This window comes from Macrobrachium nipponense, chromosome 10 (genome assembly GCF_015104395.2).
Source record: "Macrobrachium nipponense isolate FS-2020 chromosome 10, ASM1510439v2, whole genome shotgun sequence".
NCBI lineage: Eukaryota > Metazoa > Arthropoda > Malacostraca > Decapoda > Palaemonidae > Macrobrachium > Macrobrachium nipponense.
This window is the reverse complement of record NC_087204.1, coordinates 77500472-77520173: the sequence shown is the minus strand read 5'-3', so window position 1 is coordinate 77520173 and position 19702 is coordinate 77500472. Positions and strand designations below refer to the sequence as shown.

Genomic DNA, 19702 nt, shown 5'->3' with positions numbered 1-19702 from the left:
ATGAACTCTGTGAGCAGAGAATATCCACAACATTAGCCATTTCTTACATACAATGATTATCAGCAGCTCTATTATATAGTGTATATGTTAGGCCTAGGGTTATAATTAATTATATATTGCCAATATGTTCGCGACTAAATTTGAATGCAGTAGGCCCATCTTTTACCCTTTGGGCCTAATTCCCAAAAGGGGGATGCACCTGGTCGGCAAGTCGAGAGGGCGTCGGCCCCTGCCCCCTAACATTGCGGGAAACCCTCGTGGCCCCATTCCCAGGGGGCCCTTGCCCCCCTTACTACTGAGGGTGCCATATGGCCCCCATAATGTGGGGAGCCTGTTTGTGACTATAGAAACATTTCTATATTGATGTCAACTCCAAAAGTTGTAAAATATGTGAGGGTATGAAAAAGAGGGGTTATGAGCCCCTTCGAAACGGCCCTCGAATTTCGGATTTTAACTAAAGCCTTCCGGGAGGGGACGGGAGGGGAGTCTATGGTAAAAAATTTGGTAGCCATAGCTGTCAACTCCAAAAATTATAAAAAAAATGAGAGGGCATGAAAAAGAGGGGTTATGACCCCCTTAGAAACGGCCCTCAGATTTCGGATTTTGACTAAAACCTCCTTGGGGGTGGGGGGAGTCTATGGTAGAAATTTGGTAGCTGTAGCTTTCATAGTCTCTTTAAAGGCGAAGAGAAAGGTGCAGTGTCGGGTAAGGTTGTTGTTATAAAGCACATTTCAAATAAGGTTTGTTTACGTTTGTTCGTTTGTAGGTACTCGCAAAATATTCGGAATCTATTTATAGCTTTCAGATTTGTAACTTTTTGCGATTAGATTTTGATCTAGATCTAGATCCAGGTTGGGATCCAGAATAGGGTGTTCGTGTGTTTGTGAGTGTGTACGTGCATTTGTGCGTGCGTGTGTGCGCTCGCGCTTTAGAGCACTAATCATATATATATATATATATATATATATTATATATATATATATATATATATATATATATATATATAATATATATAAATAGTATATAATTAAAGACGAAATTTTCCTTTTCTTTAGCTTAATTCTACTTTTTTTCTCAGACAAGAATATAAACTAACGAAGATGAATCAAACAATGCTCTATACATGGCAAGAGATTGTTGTCTTCATTCTCATATCAAGCTGTCGAATTCTCTCGTTGCCTTCGTGTTCCGTGACTGTACGACTCACGAAACTCCGTTAACTAAGTCATGTTGGGGAGTTGGGTTAATTGCCATTAGTGGATCTCACGTGGTGCACCGTAGGCATTACTAAGGTATTTTTTCAGCTATCCCGCAGCTCCTGGCTGCATCCACTATTCAACCTCCATTTCCGCTTCCTTCATTCACTTTTGCTCTCCAACTCGTCTAGCTTATTACTTCCACATTTAGAACTTTGTTCTCCATTTCTTTTATTTTCTGGATCTCTTTATCTTGCTGTCCAACCACTCCAACTCCCTCTTTTTACTGTCTGATGCGCTGAATCTCCGAAAGTGCCCCTGTGTTTGATTGGAAAACCTGAATTTCGTACAGAGTAAAATATATCAGTTAAGAGGCAGATCTGTTTCTAACTTCAAATTGCGCCGCCACTTTTCGGTTGCCCCTCTTTCTCGCTGTCCTTCTGGCATGGCCGAGAATGGGCACGACGTTGCCCGCTCCCAATGCCTCCTTATTTGTGGTAGTTGAAAAGCCCTTAGCAGAGCAGAGGAGGAGGGAGAAGGAGGGCGGTGTATTCGGGGGAACGCTGTTTTTCGAGGAAATGAAATTAGAGTGAAGGCTTTGGATGCTTTAGTACCGTGGTTCTTAACCTGGGGAGCGTCAGCAATTTCCAGAGGAGGCGCCAGTCCTAGGGAAAAAACTTTTCAAAAAATCGCTGATTACATTCGTTATTCTCTTAACAAGAGCGAGAAACTAATTTTCAGAAGTTTATGAAAAAGTGCAGAAGTATCGCCTTATAACGTTACTTTCCTAGAGACTACTAGTCTAGTGAGGCTCGTTGGGCTGAACATGTTTTGTAATTATTGACCTCCCTTCCTATCGCTCCCCCCCCCCCCCCCCGAAAACCCCTTCTCTTTCTCATTTTTTTTTCCTTTCTTTTAAATCTGTGGTGGGGGGGGGGGGGATTTTACTCAAGGGGGGCGTGGAAGAAAGGACCAACTCTTAGAGGGGGCGTGGTCATAAAAAGGTTAAGAACAACCACTGCTTTAGTAGTAGAGAGTCACAGGGAAGGTTTGTCAGAAAGGTTGAGTTGTTGAGTTCCTTAAACGGTCTGGATCGGTGAGTCATTCTTTTCAACCAAGTCGTCCTCGAACTCCACAAGATGAACGCGGTTTAGTCGAGACGAGTGTAATCCCAAAGGCGGATTGATCTGAAATCAAAATTAGATTTCTCATTCACATTTACCGAGCTCTCTGGATTACCCAAAACGAAGGTATCTGTTATCCTTGTTATTGTTCACCTATGAGATTTTTTGCTCTTAAAAGGAATCATTCCAAAGTAAGTCGTCGCCTCGGGTTTCGACAAAAGTTTCGGGGATGAAGTTGCTACCCCAGTGCCTTCCTCCGTAATGGCTGTGACCCACCGCAGTAGATTAAGATTGGGTGCATAATTCCTCTTTTGGTCGACATAGGCAGAAGATTTTCCAAGAACCGGGCCCAAGTCGTCCCTCCCTCGTGAGATCAATCTCGGGGTCTCTCATAGGTGAGCTGATGTTGGTTTCAACAATCTAACAAAGAATGGAACACCAGGTTGTAAAAACAAAATAAAAAAACACTAAAGATAAGAAAAAGAAAAGAAGAATTAAGTGTATTGAATATCCAAGTGAAAGAAATTGTTAAAAGGCAAAAGAAAAAAGCATATTTCTAACTAGGAGAATAAAATCATGTTCTGGTTTTATCAGGAATTCACCGACGGGGAAATAGAAAATATGATATATTAAATTTACACAGTTATGGCCAATAGTTTCACACACAATATATATATATATATATATATATATATATATATATATATATATATATATATATATCTACACATCATACACACACATACATATACATATATGTATATATATATATATATATATATATATTATATATATTATATAGGCCACATATACATATATATATATATATATATATATATATATATATATATATATATATGTGTGTGTATGTATGTATGTATATGTATGTATATATATATATATATATATATATATTATATATATATATATATATATATATAGTGTTCATATTCTGCTCTAAGCTCTGCACCGCAAAATTCTTCGTACTGTTTCCCAACAAATGAATATAAAATCCCCCTTTTCATAAAATTTGTGACTTATTGGCAAAGTGCAACAAAGAAACTGCACCATGCAACCCAGAAGAGGTTTGATCAATACCTAGTCCCAGTCATCTCATAGAAGCCGCCCACCCCCTGGCCACTCACCCACCCACCCAACTATCCTCCCCCACCGACCTCCGACTCTCACCTTTTCACTGTCCCCACCCGGAAAACTCCCTATGGCCTACACCAGCCTTCCCTCTGACACAGCTGAACGAAACTGCTCCTCTTAGTTCTAGCTTTATTGTGTGTGCATACAAACACACACATACACATATATATAATACATGTTTGCGGGTACTTAGATGGTGCACAAATGGGCAAGTTGGAATGAGGTAAGAATTGTTTAGCCCAATCTCCTTTAAGGAAATGAAGTGCGGATACTCAACAAGAATGGAAAAATAAAGGTGGGAGCAATTGTATCGAAAAATTTGCAAAGAATGTGTGGAATATGAAAGGTTGGAAAGATGGAAAATATAGGCCTTCATAGTAGATGCTTAAGATATTTACATTGGTTTCATGACCGTGAAATGTCGTACAGTTACGCAGTATTCGATAGGTTTTCTGTATGTGAAATGCTATAGTAGCAGGACACTCTCGGATTGCTCAGGTTAGGTAAGGAGGTACAGCAACGCAAAGTTTATGGCAAGAGTTAGTGCAGAAGAGCAATGCTGAGTAGGCTGTTTTTACTGGGACAAGAATTTGTACCGTAACGCGATACTTAATTAGTTTTTCCATGTGGAAAACGGTGGCCCAACAACCGAAAACACTGCAGATTATCTAGTTGTGATAAAAGCTGGTACATTTGTGCGATTCTTCGCTAAAAGAAAAAAAAACTGACAAATGATCACAAAGAAAAGTAAGATCTATCTTGCCTCTCAGCAAAAGATTACATAAGAAGGAAAAAATCACAGAATGATTTAGAATCTGATATTCATAGGTCTTGCAAAAGAACACATAAACTGAAAGTACTTCATGATGATTAATATGTATAGTACTATTTACATCTGGATGAAGTTCGAAGATCGATGTGAGAACCCAGCAATACAACGCAACAGACAGTTGAGTGTGGTCATCATACTAAGCTGACACTAGAAATATTTGGAATTAGATCTTAAAGAAGGCCACCCTCAGCGCAGAAAGAACGGCTAACAGAAATAGAACACCAGAACTCAAGAGGCAGAATAAAGAGGACATTGCCCTAAGAGGAGGAAAATTGCCTCTTTCAAGGTGACTGACACTGTATTCGTTTAGCCTGCTACGGAGCCACAGCTCACATGTCGATATCCATCCCTGACTGCAATATGAAAGATATGGGAATCTAGTAAGGCTTTCTTCCTCTCACGGAAAGAAATAAACTCGGAAAATTTTGTCCCTTTTTTCATGCTCGAAGAAACTGGGAGATCGTGTTTCTATGCGCCATCAAAATTTCTTCTCTGAGACAGAAAAGTAGACTGATGGAAAATAAGTAGTCTAAATCTCTTACTAAATTTAATTATTGCTCTTATATCATGACAGCCATCGCAGTTTCCCCGACGGCCCTTGACAATGGCGTCTCTAAAACTAAAGAGAAATCTCATTTGTCTGAGAGACTCGAGTTAAGCAGATTATCGGTGATTTTTTTTCTTTTTCTAGGGAATATACTTCCACCGTCTAATATTAGAACATACTTGCGTAACTTTTCATTTTCTTGTTCAGACACAGGAGAAAATATAAAAGTAGAGAGAGAGAGAGAGAGAGAGAGAGAGAGAGAGAGAGAGAGAGAGAGAGAGAGAGAGAGAGAAAGCACATATAATTGATGTTTCCTCTCCAGTCCCCTTTCAAGCTCAATTATGGCAACATCTTGAATGGTTGACGAACAACTTGGTGGGGGCAATTACCAAAGACAACGTCAACTTCTTGTAAAGTCTGCTGGCCATTAAGGCTAAGACTCGTCTAATAGCCCGAGACGTTTTATAACAGTGCTCGTCTTCTACTAATTGTTATGATCTCGAGACTGTGGGAAGAATAGTCTATTAAACTCCCGAAGAGATGAAATGAGCTTCCGAATAGTGCTCGTCGCGTCATTGAACACTGAACAGTAGATGTGGCAGTAGATGGAGGAGAGGTGAACTATCGTCCTCTGCTGTCTACCTACTCTTTCTTCATCTGTCTCAAAGATTCTTAGATTCAAGGAAAACATAAGCAGGATTAGGGTTCCGTGGTGTGGCACCAAAGACAGAAGATGAGGCTAATGACAACTGAAGTGGTTATTAACGAACTGGCATAAACACGTGGGAGGAAACCTATTGGAAAATCCTGAGCAATGACTGCTTTCAATGGACGTTAAGAAATATGTAATAAAAAAATTCACTGGCGTTATTTATTATTATTTTTATATTTCCGTGAAAACGTACAAGTACTACAGTTGAAACTTCCAGGGAAGATTTGTTTTCTTTTACCTAATTCAAACTGCAACTAAAGTAAAGATTTTTCATTCGGAATTACGAAGATAGGAGATTCCAAGACCAGAAACTTCAACGGTGTAGTTCAATCAAAATTCGCAAAGCTTCGAAATCTCTCTCTCTCTCTCTCTCTCTCTCTCTCTCTCTCTCTCTCTCTCTCTCTCTCTCTCTCGCTTTTATTCTGGAAATGTTTCCCTGGTGTAGACGATCAGGTTTTCCGCTAGATTCGCCATGTCCATTACCGCTTTTGACCAACCGTCTACCTTTCGTTAACGATGCCATTAGGCCAACAGCCTATGTCTCCCTCAGAGTAGGTTTAGTATATTCCGTGCACCTGTCATGATAGTTCCTTGTTCCTGTTGCGTGTTGTAAATGCAGCATTAACCGTGGCATACTACCCACGGAAAAGAGACTCATAACAAAAGGAATTCCTGGTTTGTTAATTGTTGAAATGTACTGTCTTAAAAATATTGACTGTAGCTAGTCATTCCTGTATGGACTGAACAGATCTCATTGCAGTGCACATTGTGGAAGGGTATCCCTATCTTGTATGTACTAAACGTACATCTTGAAAGGAAAACGCTGTAATATTCACCTGGTTTACTGGCAGGCCAGTTGACATTACTGCCAAAAAGTTAGCTGAACAGGTGACCACCAAGCTGCAAGTCAAGGAGAAATTCGGCGCATTGCCAAATCTTTCTCGAGAACGAGATGAGAATCAGTAGCATTGTATAAAGACGAGAACTTGGATATAGTATTTACTGGATAGATACCGCCTAATGCCTCAATTAAGAAGAAGAATGACGTTGATTTGTGCAGTGGAATCAAATGATGACCATTTGAAACAATTTCCTTCTTTCTGTTGTCAGCGTCCAAAAATATAGCACTCTTTGGCAACTTCCAAATGGCCCACATACCTCCAGCACAATCAATACGATCAGGAAGGTGGTGTTAGCTTTGGGTTGGCAGACATGACGTTATATCACGTATTTGACAGACATTCTCCGTGACACACCGGTGGATTTCTTAGGTTCGTTTCGATTATGAACGGATTGAAAGGTTAGACTTACGACTGGCCTGAAACTGATAGAAATTTTCAATTTGCGGTTGATTCAAAGGAAGCTTAGAAATTTCCAGTTATCAGCCTATCTAAATAAAATTTGAGAGTTTAATTTCCAAATAATTTTAAAGGAGTACGAAAGGTTTTGAATAACGACTGAATCAAAACGAGCATTGAAAGCTTTGCTTACATGTGGCTTTAATCGAAATAGAAAAACTCGATTTACAAATAATCCAGAATGAGCGTAGAACGTTTTGAAATAATTACATAATATCACTTCGTCACGACCCTGAATTATTTCTTTTAAACTGGTCTTCTGTAGGGGGTTAGTGCTGTCAGTGCACCTCTTGCGGTGCACTGTAGGCATTACTTAAGTTTCTTTGCAGGGTGCCTTCGGCCCCTAGCTGCAACCCATTTCATTCCTGATACTGTGCCTCCTTTCATATTTCGTCCGTCTTTCTTTCCACCCTATCTAAACATTTGCTTCATAGTTCAACTGGGAGGTTTTTCCTCCTGTTACACCTTTCAAACCCTTTACTGTCAGTTTCCGTTTCAACGCTGAATGACTTCATAGGTCTCAGTGCTTGGCCTTTAGCCTAAATTCTATACGAAATTCAACTTTTTTAAACCGATCCCAAAAGAAATGTCATTCTATGATTCGAGCACTGTAGGACAGTCTTGATTTATGAATGATTCGGAAATGTCTTATTGGAAAGTTTTTATATTCGACTGATTCGGAGAAAACGAGAGAAGTCTTTATTTTCATCTGATTTTGAACGTGCATGAAAAATTTATTTGCAACTGACTCGAAACAAACATAGAAAGCATCACTTTACAACTCGTTCAGTTGTAAAGTGAAGCTGTGTTCAATTTTAATCTTTAGTAAAGCGAAAAGATTCAAAATGACAGCCGATTCGAAACGACACGAAAGATTTCGATTTGTAACTGTGTGACCCACAGTACTTCTTAGGTGATTCATGGCTGAAAAGAAGAGGCTACTAATGTGAACTTATATTCCAGTGCTATAAATGGCAACAGGCGAGACGAATACGCGAAGGAGAAAATAGCTTTACCGTCAAAGTAAACTGGGCAACGTTGAACCATTCCCATTTTCTATTTTCAGATAAGAGAGATTAGTACAAGAACAAACTTTGACTCGAAATGTGCTCATCGTTTGCTGCAAGACCTGAATTTAGCCAAATAAAGGATTATAGAAACATTTTTTTTTTTTTTTTTTTTTTACAAACGATTCTTTCTTTTTCTGCTAAAGAATTTCTTCCAGAGAATAAGAGACTTCACAAACATGCTTTGTCTTGGTCAGCTATTAAACAATGACGTACTTCAATGCAGACAGTTACAAACAAATACATATAGTATATTTCAACTTAGATTATCTTAATCTGACCCTAAAATGGGCCGCAAAGGAATATGAATGTGAAAAGAAATTTCAATTAGATTACTCAAAAGTAATCAATGAGTTTTAATCCAGATTCAAGAGGACATGTAATTCCCAAAAGTGTGAGCAACACAGTCATGTTATGGCCTTTAAGCGTCTCATCGACCAACTTTACACAATACTGAGGTCACGTATACTTGTATGACATCACCTTAATGTCATGAGAGGGAAGTGTCATTCGGGCGTTTCTTAGAAATGAATGATCAGTTTCACAATTACCTCATGTTTCACTATGCAAAGATACCTCAAGATTTTACTAGTTTATCGCAAAACAAATTTGGGAGAGGGGGGCGAGGGGTGGGGGCTAAATGGAGAAGTTTATTAAAGCTTGAGATGGATCTAGATTCTAGACTCATATGACACGCTTTTCTCTCTCTCTCTCTCTCTCTCTCTCTCTCTCTCTCTCTCTCTCTGAACGCTTCCTAACGAACCTGACCGAATGAAAACATCGGCATTCTTTATCGCTTCTTTCGTAGTACAACCCCACTCTTTTATCCTTTCCTCCTTCTTTTCCTTGTTTTAGCCGAGCCTGGACAATGCAATGGGAATTAGGCTGTCCGTCCCATCAGCCTTTGCGTATTTAAATATAGGATTTTGGCATCTTTGCTTCTTCGTATGCACGTTCTAGGTGTTTTATATTCCATTACGAATTCGTCTTTTTCAGTTAGATAAAGGTCTATTATGATTCTCATTTCAAACTATTTCTGTCGTAGTGTTACCAATTTCCTAAAGATTAATGATCTCTTTAATTCCTCTAGTTAATCATATTTTCTCTGGGACAACAGCAAGTCGCCCTTTATGGTCATATTCTAATTACATATAGTACTATATTTTTTAAGTACTGCATATTACGCAAGATATATTCTGGTATGTTCCTCTGCCGCCATTATGCTCCCATATTATAGACCGATATATTCTGGTATGCTCCTCTGCCGCCATTATGCTCCCATATTATATACCGATATATTCTGGTATGCTCCTCTGCCGCCATTATGCTCCCATATTATAGACCTGTTAGAATTGCATTATATGAATGTTTGTTCTTTTTGAATCATAATGATATAATGTAGCCTCAAACTCAAGCCTCCCAATGGGAGGAGAGCGACAAAACGTGACACCGATCTCCTCTTTAGCTCACTTAATCATCCTTTCTCAGTAAATGCTACATTAGTCTAATTAGATAACTGGATGAGCGCCGTTCTGTGTGAGAGACATTACAGCCATCAATTATTTTCTTAATTAACATAGTCGTGTGTCTTGTAAGACATTGTAACATCATTGCCTAAATCTTTTTACAGAATTCCATCCGCCACAACCTGTCCCTCAACAAGTGCTTCCTAAAAGTACCGCGAAACAAGGACGAGCCTGGAAAGGGCGGCTTCTGGCGCCTCGACCCGGAGCACGCCGAGACCCTCATCGACGGCGCTTTCAAGAAGCGCCGCCCGGCTCGTCCCGCGCCTCTGTCGGCCTCGAGGAGCAAAAAGAGAAGAGCCATCCAGCTGCAACAGCAACAGCAGCCTCCCCCAGCACAGCAGCAGCAGCAGCAGCAGCAGCAGCAACATCCACAGCAACAGCAACATAGCGTCAAAGTCTTGGTCCAGCCGGTGCAAGCGGCGTTCATGCCGCCGCCCACCAACAAACCGCCCCCTCGTTCTAATAATGTCTTCCTCCACAATGATGGTGAGTAAACCGAAGTCATTCGACACCACGCTGATGTGTAAACCAATGATAGTGTAACATTAATGTCGTTCTCCGCAGAGATAGTAAGTAAACTAATTTTTTTTTTCTTTAGTTTCTCTCTTCACAAGCTTGTTTAAATAAACCAGTGGTATCCACTACGGTAATAGGCCTAGTAAAACGATCAGCGTTTTTTTTTTTTTTTCCATGATGACAGTGAATAGATCACTGCCATCTTCCCCAGTGATGGAGAGATGAAGAAACGTAAACTTCTATCGTGAAACATATCATTGAAATTACCCATGATTTCTCCCATAATGAAAGTGAGTAGACCGATGTCTTCTCATGACGATTGTGAGGAAACCAGTGTCTGTCGCCACAATAATGATAAACACGTTAATCTACCATTAAGCTTATATGTAACTGCTACTGTTTACAATAAAATCATTATTCAAATGTTAATGACGGCAAATGCAAAAACAAAAGGCATATGGAAGCCCTTGCTTCTGTGAAATGATTTATCGATTTAAGTGATAATGTCAGTATCTTCTCAAGCACTGAAGAATTGTAGTTTTCGGGTACAATCTGTTGCCTGTATGAGTGCTTGCGTTTACGTGAATAAGAAGTTTAATTAATTATCATAAGTTTCTTTCAAATGAATTCAGCTTTTCTGTGTGTGACGTGTTTCTCTACTCTTAATATGTCATCGCCATTTCTCAGTAGACAGACCAGTTTCCACGTCTTGTCTTTTAGTTGTTTAAGTTTTATGCTGAATAATAGGTATAAAGTTCCATTTATCCTGGAATATTTTTTCTTTACACTTCCTTGCGGGAAAAGGTCTCTTATCAACCGGAATCGGTTGTTGAAACTTTTTGGAGCTTTAATAGTAAAACCATCAGATTCCAGTACATGGGATTTCGGCAATATTGCTGCAGACCCTTGCCACGTTTTTCCATAGTTTAGTTGTTAATTAAATCAATGCCGTTTTGGCTTGGTCATTAGGAGTGCATGCACATTATGAGTAAAAGTAACGATTTTCAATAGTAAACTATCGCACTGTTATATATACATAATATATGTATGTAGACAGACAGACAGACAGACAGAGAGAGAGAGAGAGAGATGAATGATTTTTCTCATACCAAGAAAATAACGTCACACATATGTTAAATGTTCGGTAATTCCTAGACATTAACATCATTTTACAGTTAGACGTTGTTATTAATAATAAAACCAGTTGGGGTGACATTGCTTACTACCCAAAGCAAATTATGTCTCCCCTGTTATTGTCTTTATGTAACTAATTTTCGAATGACACTAATTGACATCGTCTGTTGACAGGTATAGAATTAGAGAGCGCAATGCACGGAGCCGAGAACAACCTGAAGGACGACCTCGTCTGGTCCGCCCTGCTGGGCAGCGAAGCCCCAGAAGACGAGTGGTCTTGCCGGACGCAGGAGCTGGTCACCGACCTCAGCCAGACGGGGGACCCTTCCACATACCCGATAACGATTCCGGTAACGAACCAGCAACAGCAACAGCAACAGCAACAGCACCATCACCAACAGCAACAACATCAACACCACCACCACCAACACCACCACCACCACCACCACCACCAGCGCACCTTCTGCAGGGGCATCTCATCGTCCCCAACGAGGACCTGGTCCACGTCTCCGAGGACCAGATGTCGTCGCAGCCGCACCACCAGATCGTCACCATCACGACGACGACGTCGTCGCCCACGACGCTGCCGTCCTTCGAGCTGAGTCCCGCCTCCCTGGGTGTGGACGAGTCCGAGCTCTTCACCAGTCCGGAGTATTCGGAGGCGTCCAACGACGACGCCGAATCGCTCGCCTCCTCCCTGGAGGTCAAGTGCGTCAACGTCGTCGGGGGCGGACCGGGAGGGGCGGCTGGAACAGGGTGCGTCGGCGGCGGGGGCGGTGGCGACGGCAGCGGGTGGGGCAAAGGAGGGCACTTCACCGAACTGCCCTCCATACACACGTTTTGCAACGGGCTGACGCAGCTCACGCCCCTGGAGCCCGCCTCCGCCCCCGTCCTGGTGCAGGACGCGCACGGGTGGGGCCCCGAAGTGAACTGGGACGAAGCGAAAACTCTGTCTTTGCTCGACGCTAATTTAGACTTCGATAACCTCATAGACTTAGATGACCTGTGAAATATATATATATAGTATACATAATATTTATTTGTGTAGTTGTTCATTTCTTCGTCATTACTTTCGCGATCGTTAGTGAAATGAGTACATTTCCTCCCTTCTGTTCTTGACATCGGACGAGTAAGATAGTATACGACAGAACCGAAGAAGTGCTTTTCTCACAGATCAGAGGCATTTTGTCCTTTCGTTGATTCTCAGACGATTCGGCCGAGCAAAATGCCTCACGAAATAGCCAAAGAGGAAATTACCCGTGTGAAATTATGAAACGTATCTGCTGGAGTTTCCAAATCAGGATTTTTCCGATCGCTGGAAAAGTTCGTAAATCACGCTCCTATCCAAAATGTGGCAGCTGATGACTTTCATATTGATATCAAAGGAGACAAATTAGATCATTTATAAAAAAAAAAAAAAAAGATAAAAAGAGGCGTGTGACGTCACCCGAAAATGTCTTTTCGAAAAATATAAAGCATTGCGTCTCCGCCCACAAAGATTCTTCGAGTCCTGTGAAGGGAAGCCAATAATCAAAAGTGTTAGTCGGAAGGCTTCTAAAAGACCTGCGTTAAGAAGGACTAAGAACAAAGAAATCAAAAAGACCTTTGACCTTTTGTTTCCGGTGTCGATGACCTCCTAGTGTGGCCCCCTCAGCGATTCTAACGAGGTGATGCAAAAGAAACACATTGCACTGACGGTTGCCGCTCGAGGTTTTGCTGATAAACGTGAATGAATATAAATATATATATACACATATTTTTCTTATTCAGACTTTGAACTGCTGTTATAATTGCTTAAGGCCATTCTGAGTTTTTGACCTCATCTTAAAAGTTAGATTTTTTGGCGATATTCATGTTTATAGCAAGGTATGATATTACGTATAATGTTACGGCTGAAATAATAATAATGATGATAATAATAATAATAATAATAATGATAATAATAATAATAATAATAATAATAATAATAATAATAATAATAATAGCTTGCCCAAGTTGCGCTTGTAGAAAGAAGAATAATGTTTTTTCAAACACAAATGGAAACACTTTTAAAGATATTCGTTATGGCAATACCAGCTGACTGTTTACGCGGCGTCATTTCTTTTTGTGGCGTGCTTGTTTAGGTGGTAAATGTACAGTATTTCGTTCGTTGATCCGCACTGTCATTCACCACGAGATCCATTCATGCTTTTTGCCTTTTTCTGATGTTGCACAATTTAAGTGAAATTGTTCCCAATGACGGTAGTACGCTGAAGGCGATGTCGCGCGAGCGCCGTTTCGTGGCATCTTTTCTCTGTTTAAAAGCCCTAACAGGCATGAATATCTTCAGGTTTGCCCCACTTGTTTAAAATATTCCCCAGCTGACCTGAATTTTCTACCAATATTGAAAATATATTCCCGAATTGACCTGTAATTTACACCAACATAAACAAGAAGAATGGACTCCTTGACTGTAATTTTGTACGTATAGAGAAAAAATATTCGGTACTTGACTTCAACTTCGTACCTTCATTGAAAAAATATTCCGTACCTTAAATTTTGTATCGTTATACAGAAAATTTTCCTTAATTTACTTCAATTTTGCACTAGTATTTATAACAAGTATTTGGCGCCTTGACTTGAATTTGTCACAAGTAGAGAATTAAAAAAAGAGACGTATTAACTATTCGATGCAAATTTCTGAGGAAAAGGGCTGGAAAGATGCCAGAAAATGTCTTCCCGCAACGTCGCCAAAGCACACAGCACTTCGTCTGAACCATGACTGACATGATCATTTACTTTCTAGACTCGCATGATTTTAACTAGTCGTGTTATCCAGTCTAAGGAAATCCGGAATTCTCAGTGCCATATCAAGAAGTTGATGAGAAAATAGGAAAGAAAGATAAAGAGTCGTACTTCATTTACACGTAAATTAGGCCAGAGAGGCCAGCAGCAGTAGCAGCAGCAGCAGCAGCCATCTCTCCCGCTGAAGAGACAATAATAGGTAAAGTCCAGGCGTCTCCAGGCGTCCTCTTCGCCCCGAGAAGAAGAAGAAGAAGAGTTTTTTACGTCATACGATTGAGTTTCTGTTTTTCGATTTGGTCTTGGCTTGCCCGGCGTCACAGGAACCAGGGTCACTCAAGCCTGTACCGAGTTGGGTTCGAACGACCTCCCCCAGAGTTTCTGGAAGTCCATATTTTCTGTGACTATCATTTTCATTGGACTTCACTCACAAAGTAATAAATAACAATCTTTTGTTTTTTTGCCAAGTCATTTTATACATATTTGTTATTAAGCATTAACATCATTCTTTAGTAGTAGGAAATACAAGAGTGATAATAGGAATATGATATAGGCCACCAGATTTGTAAATGATTTTAGTAGACAAACGATAATTTTAAAGCTGTGGTACGATAATCCGGTCAGAGAAATTTGACGGCACTGCAGCCTTTTTTGAAATTTGCATTGTCACTTTATATGCAACGACATTTATAGAAGAAAAGGTCCAGTTTTGGGGAAAAAAAGGAAAAAAAGACCCCCCCCCCCCGCCCCCCACCCACAACCCCATAAAAAGCTCTGGGTACGGACCTGTGACCCTGGCCCCTATGTATCTATTTTCTTTTATGATTGTGAGTGGTATTACTATTGATTGCCAAGAAGATAAATGTTGTTAACGTAAAATAATCTTATTTTTGTTATTATTATTATTATTTAAGGCGCTGAAAATAAGAGCATAAACGCAATACCAATTGAGGGTGGCATCCCCCAAATGTTAATTGTCCACTTCCCTTAATTCAACTTCATTTCTTTCATGAGTCGTATTTACAACGTACAAAAATAAAACCTGATGTAAGACCTATAATACCTTAAGATTTTTCTACTTTAAATTGATATTTTTTCTTTTTTAGAAATCGTATGTTTAGTCGTAAATTTATCGATCAGAGCCCTATGTCTGCATATTCCTTCAAGATATCCGTTCACAGTGAGAGAACCACTTTGCATTCTTTAAATGTTCTCACTACCTTCCATAAATGATATCAAATACGAAGCCCTTATTGCAAATGTGTCCATCACACTCGTAAGAACGAGAAGCTTTCAGCATTGCTTCTTAATTATGTAGAGTAAAGTCTAAATCAACTTTCATTGCTTCACTCTGAGAACTTAGCTAACCATTTGTCTCTGCTGCCGTTCATCTTCTTGGTAGGCGGACGCTGGATGCCTGGACACGGAAATGTGGGCTGTACAAAGTTCCAATTTGAGCATGTTGCGCTTCTATCCATGATTTAGGTTATCGACTTGATTGCTGTGTTGTAATTCATAGTTAGTCAACAACACTCTTTTTACTGGTTGTAAATGATGATAAGGTAATTTTGATGATCTTCAATTGTATATATTATCTTAACGGGATTAGTCATGATGTATCTAGTCATACTACCTTTAGCGTATTACAGTTTTTCCTTAAAAGGGTTTCAGATTCATAAGACGTAAAGTTAAGGTTTGTAGTTATAAAGAGTAATGGTTTTTCTCACGCAACTGACTGGGTTTACAAGGGATACAATGGTCTGTGACTTGGGCCTAATATTTTCCCAGTAGTTCTCATATTCATGGCAGATTTTCTTCTGGGTTGATTCAGATAAGCCTGACAGGTTTATTTCTAAGTCAGATCACTTTCATATTTCCTTATGTCCGTATTATTGTCTTTGCCTTGTGTTAAGAATTATGGGATAGTGCAATACCCTTCGTCACTCAACGCTAGTTTTCTCACTCGTGACTTTTCCAATAAAACACCTTTGTCCTCCTGTATCCCTTATAAACCCACGATGTTCACCACTTAACAGGTCAGTTCTAGACGCGAAATGACAGTAAAAGACTTTAGTTTCGTTACTGTTTCTCCTCCCAGCACTCAACAGTTTCCAGCAAAGTTGAACTTTGGATGTGGGGTTGTAATAACTGTTTCTGATAACATTTGGGGATGAAATGATTTCTCTTGACCCCTTCGGACGTTGGCATGCGATCTCCAACGGCCGTTCTGAAGCTTCCTGTGGTGCCCTTGGACGTTCTAAAAAAATAAATAAGTAAATAATTAAAAATAACGTTCCAAAGAGCACCTCAGGATGCCATCCGGACGGCAGAAACGCTCTTGATGGCTACACCCATTCTCAACGGCTGCTGCACTGGGGACCCAAAATGACTGACCGGCTGGCATGGTTTCCCAAAATGGCTGTCCTCAACACTCTCACGTGGCAACTTGCATGCGTGCTTGCATCAACCAACCCTCCGCCGTTTAAAACTGTTTACATGTTCTTTGGCATCTTATCCCACTCTTATTTTGTGAATGTGTAGCATCGTAGAGTTGTTTGTAGTCCTTACTTGCCGTCCCCACTGCGAGGCGCCCTATTCCCTTACTCCGTCCAGTATGAATGGATTTCCTGGCCTGACCAAAGGAGACTGGCTAACTGTTCATCAGTCTTCCCGTCCAACAGGTCATGGAATGAGAATATGTAGGAATGCTAGTGTGTGCTTGTGTCGTTTGCGCGCAGTGTTAATGACATCATGTCATCTCTGATCACACCTTGGTTTGGTACTTACGTTCGAAATTCTTGACATGACTTGAAAAATGGTAGGCCTAATGAAGTCGAATTGGCTGCTGAGCATTGCTCATCCGTAGCAGACCAGTCACCTAACCAAAAAACGTTTCGTATAAATCATAGTTCGAAGATTTCACAACAGAAAAACTTGAGATGTTTGATATTTCTATCTTGCAACCTCAAGCGTTGCTTCCAGGACACGTAAATATCGCTTACAGTGCTTTCGAAACCCCAACGTTCAAGAGTAGCTACATGCTCTGTTCAACATTTACATTTATTAAAACTCGGCCGTTAGATTGCCAGTTTTGATTTCAAGATATTGTCATTTGTTCCTCAGAAATAAGTAAATGTGACTGCAAATAATAATATTTACCAGCGTGCGGAGTCTTAGCCTAGCATCCTCTGAAGAGTTCATTTAGAACTTTAGATTCAAAACTGAATTCTCAGTAAAGGTCCTGAGATTTGAACAATGGTAAAAACATTCTGCCTGGCTTTCATTATATTGTTTTTTTAGTATCTTTCTGTCAAAGGTTATTCATTGTCATTTTCTATAGTGATTACCAAGAATAGGAATGCTAATTGATATTTATTGATTTTGCTTGTTTGCGGTTCCAAGCGGAGCACGTAAAGACCAATAACAAGAGATGATAAAACATTTCGACATTTGCTTTCTAAAAGATATTCCGGCCCTTCAGACAGAGGAATTCTGGGAAAAGGCCTCAGAGTAAATAAAGGATATTCGTAAAGTACTCTGAGAGTCGTTCGTGACTTTTGTTTCTCAGCATGATTAGTATTCCGGGTGGCTGAAATGAAAATGGAATAAATGACGAAGATGCTTCGTAACCGTGTGATTGGACAAATCTTAAAATTAAGGATTGGTTTCATCACCTTTAGAATAGCCAATTAGATGCACTTGTATGTTACTAGATATTCATAAATTAATAATAATAATAATAGCCATACGGTTTTTTTTTGTCTCGATTTTTCCAGCAGCTCATAGCAAGACAATATCAATATTTATCTAGACGACTTGAAGCATTGAGTCACTTCGAGTGATCGATGCGGTTTTTAGGAGCTGCCGACGAGGACTGGCCTCATTTCGAGTCACGGTGTCCGCAATAGCAGATAATAACAAATAAAACAAAACCCTTGACGTGCCAAAAACAAAAATAAAAAGTCCCTTTGGAGAAATTAGGTGTCACTATCGCGGTGTTCCCAGGCAAAAGTTGGAAAGAAAATAAAAAAAGCAAAACAGAATTTGGACGTTATTGTTATACTGATGTAGAATCCTGGTTTGCATTCTGTCCGCTAAACAGATATTCATTAACAATTCCCAAATTTTTTGTTTGAAGGTAAGCAAATATAGTTTAAATTTCTATAAGCAGTGGGAAGTCGAGTTTTGTTCTCCAGTCTAAGTCTAACCTAGTCAATTCCATTTAATATTACTAGTTTTCTTTTTTTTCTTCTTTTTTTATAGAAACATTACTGAATCTCAGTCCACTCTAGTCAATTCTGTGTATTTTTTTCTAATAACTTTTTTCAAATCAGTGTTACGTTATAGGTTACGTTATTATTTTATTGCATATGATTAAAAACTGGAAGAAACAAAATTGATACAGGTATTTAAAGATAAGGTATTACTTATCAGTCGCGTCTATTCAGTTGTGATTTATTCACCTTGACAACAGTGGCACCATTTATCCTTCCCCGCCACCAATATACAAAAAGTAAACAAAATGTAACGGATCAAACTAGTCTTGGTTTAGAAGCATTTGTGTACATTTTTTTCTGGTTAATTACTTTCAACCACAGGTAGACAAATTCTTTTATACTTACAATAAGTATGGAGATAGAGTGTCCTAAAATTATTTATATATATATATATATATATATATATATTATATATATACTATATATATATATATATATATATATATATATATATATATTATATATATATATTTGTCCTTTTCTTTTACGTTGCAACAGACTTTCTGCAAAACAAGACAGAACTACTTGCCCCTAAAGCAATAATAATTGACAATAAAGTTAATCCTTCAAATAACTATATGCTTTGACGCACTTTTGATATATATATATATATATAGATAATATATATATATATATATATAATATATAATATAATATAATATATATACATATATATAATTGTGCTTTGGAGTTAACAGCATTAAACAAAGGTTAGTTTAGCTGCAAACACTTTATCATTTTTCCGCAGAAAGCTTTTGATATCAATTTAAGTATATATGCAATTTTTAAAACGACTTTAATTGCTCTTTCTTGTTCTGCCATAAAAAAACTACCAAAACAACATCATATTTACCGTGACCAGGAAAAATTAGAACCGTATTTGTTTTAACAACGACTTGGTTAATACATTTATGTGCTCATTCCCAGGGTTAGTACTACTGTACGGGCGATAATTAGCCACAGTAAAATGTGGGAGAATCATTTGATTACGATCAAAGTCTCTGCGCAGAATTGGAAATGCGGAGGATTCTTTTATACTAATTTTTTTTTTTTTTTTTTTTTTTTAACGTGGCCAAAGTCATCCCAGCTTGAATGGTAACATCCTTCCTCCTCTCTAGGCAAGTGTTGATCGAAGAGGCAAAATTCACGAAAGAGAAAGAAACCTTGAATGGAAGGACGAAGTAATGGATGTTCTCACCCTTGATTTACCACTACTACTACTGCATGGAAATTCCACTCGCTTGATATCTGTGTACTACCTGCCCCCAGAACCCTTCGTTGTGCGAGAGAGCCAATCTCTGATTTTATTTCGACATTGCCTGAAAAATTCTTCTTGACCTTGTCCCCCCCCACCCCCCGCCCCGTTAACCCCTAAAACCTAAAACCTACAAAAAAAAAAAAATCCGACAACCTATTGTTACCCTTCGTGCCCTTTTTTCTTTTCTTTTTTTTTTTCCTTGTGGGCAAAAAAAATAATTGA

At 39.2% G+C, this 19702-nt stretch overlaps 1 protein-coding gene across 2 annotated transcripts in view; it reads left to right on the top strand.

Moving 5' to 3' along the window:
• The window catches only part of LOC135223707 (forkhead box protein J1-B-like), a 196185-nt gene extending 181569 nt beyond the window's left edge, over positions 1 to 14616 (top strand). Inside the window, exons 5-7 of one of the 2 annotated variants that reach the window (XM_064262435.1) lie at positions 9619 to 10000; positions 11339 to 11603; positions 11687 to 14616. In XM_064262435.1, the coding sequence (XP_064118505.1) occupies positions 9619 to 10000; positions 11339 to 11603; positions 11687 to 12173 (1134 nt within the window). In that variant the 3' untranslated portion in view covers positions 12174 to 14616. Of the gene's footprint in view, positions 1 to 9618; positions 10001 to 11338 lie in introns of both variants that reach the window. The other variant, XM_064262434.1, reaches the window with a different exon arrangement.
• Positions 14617 to 19702: the final 5086 nt, after the last annotated feature.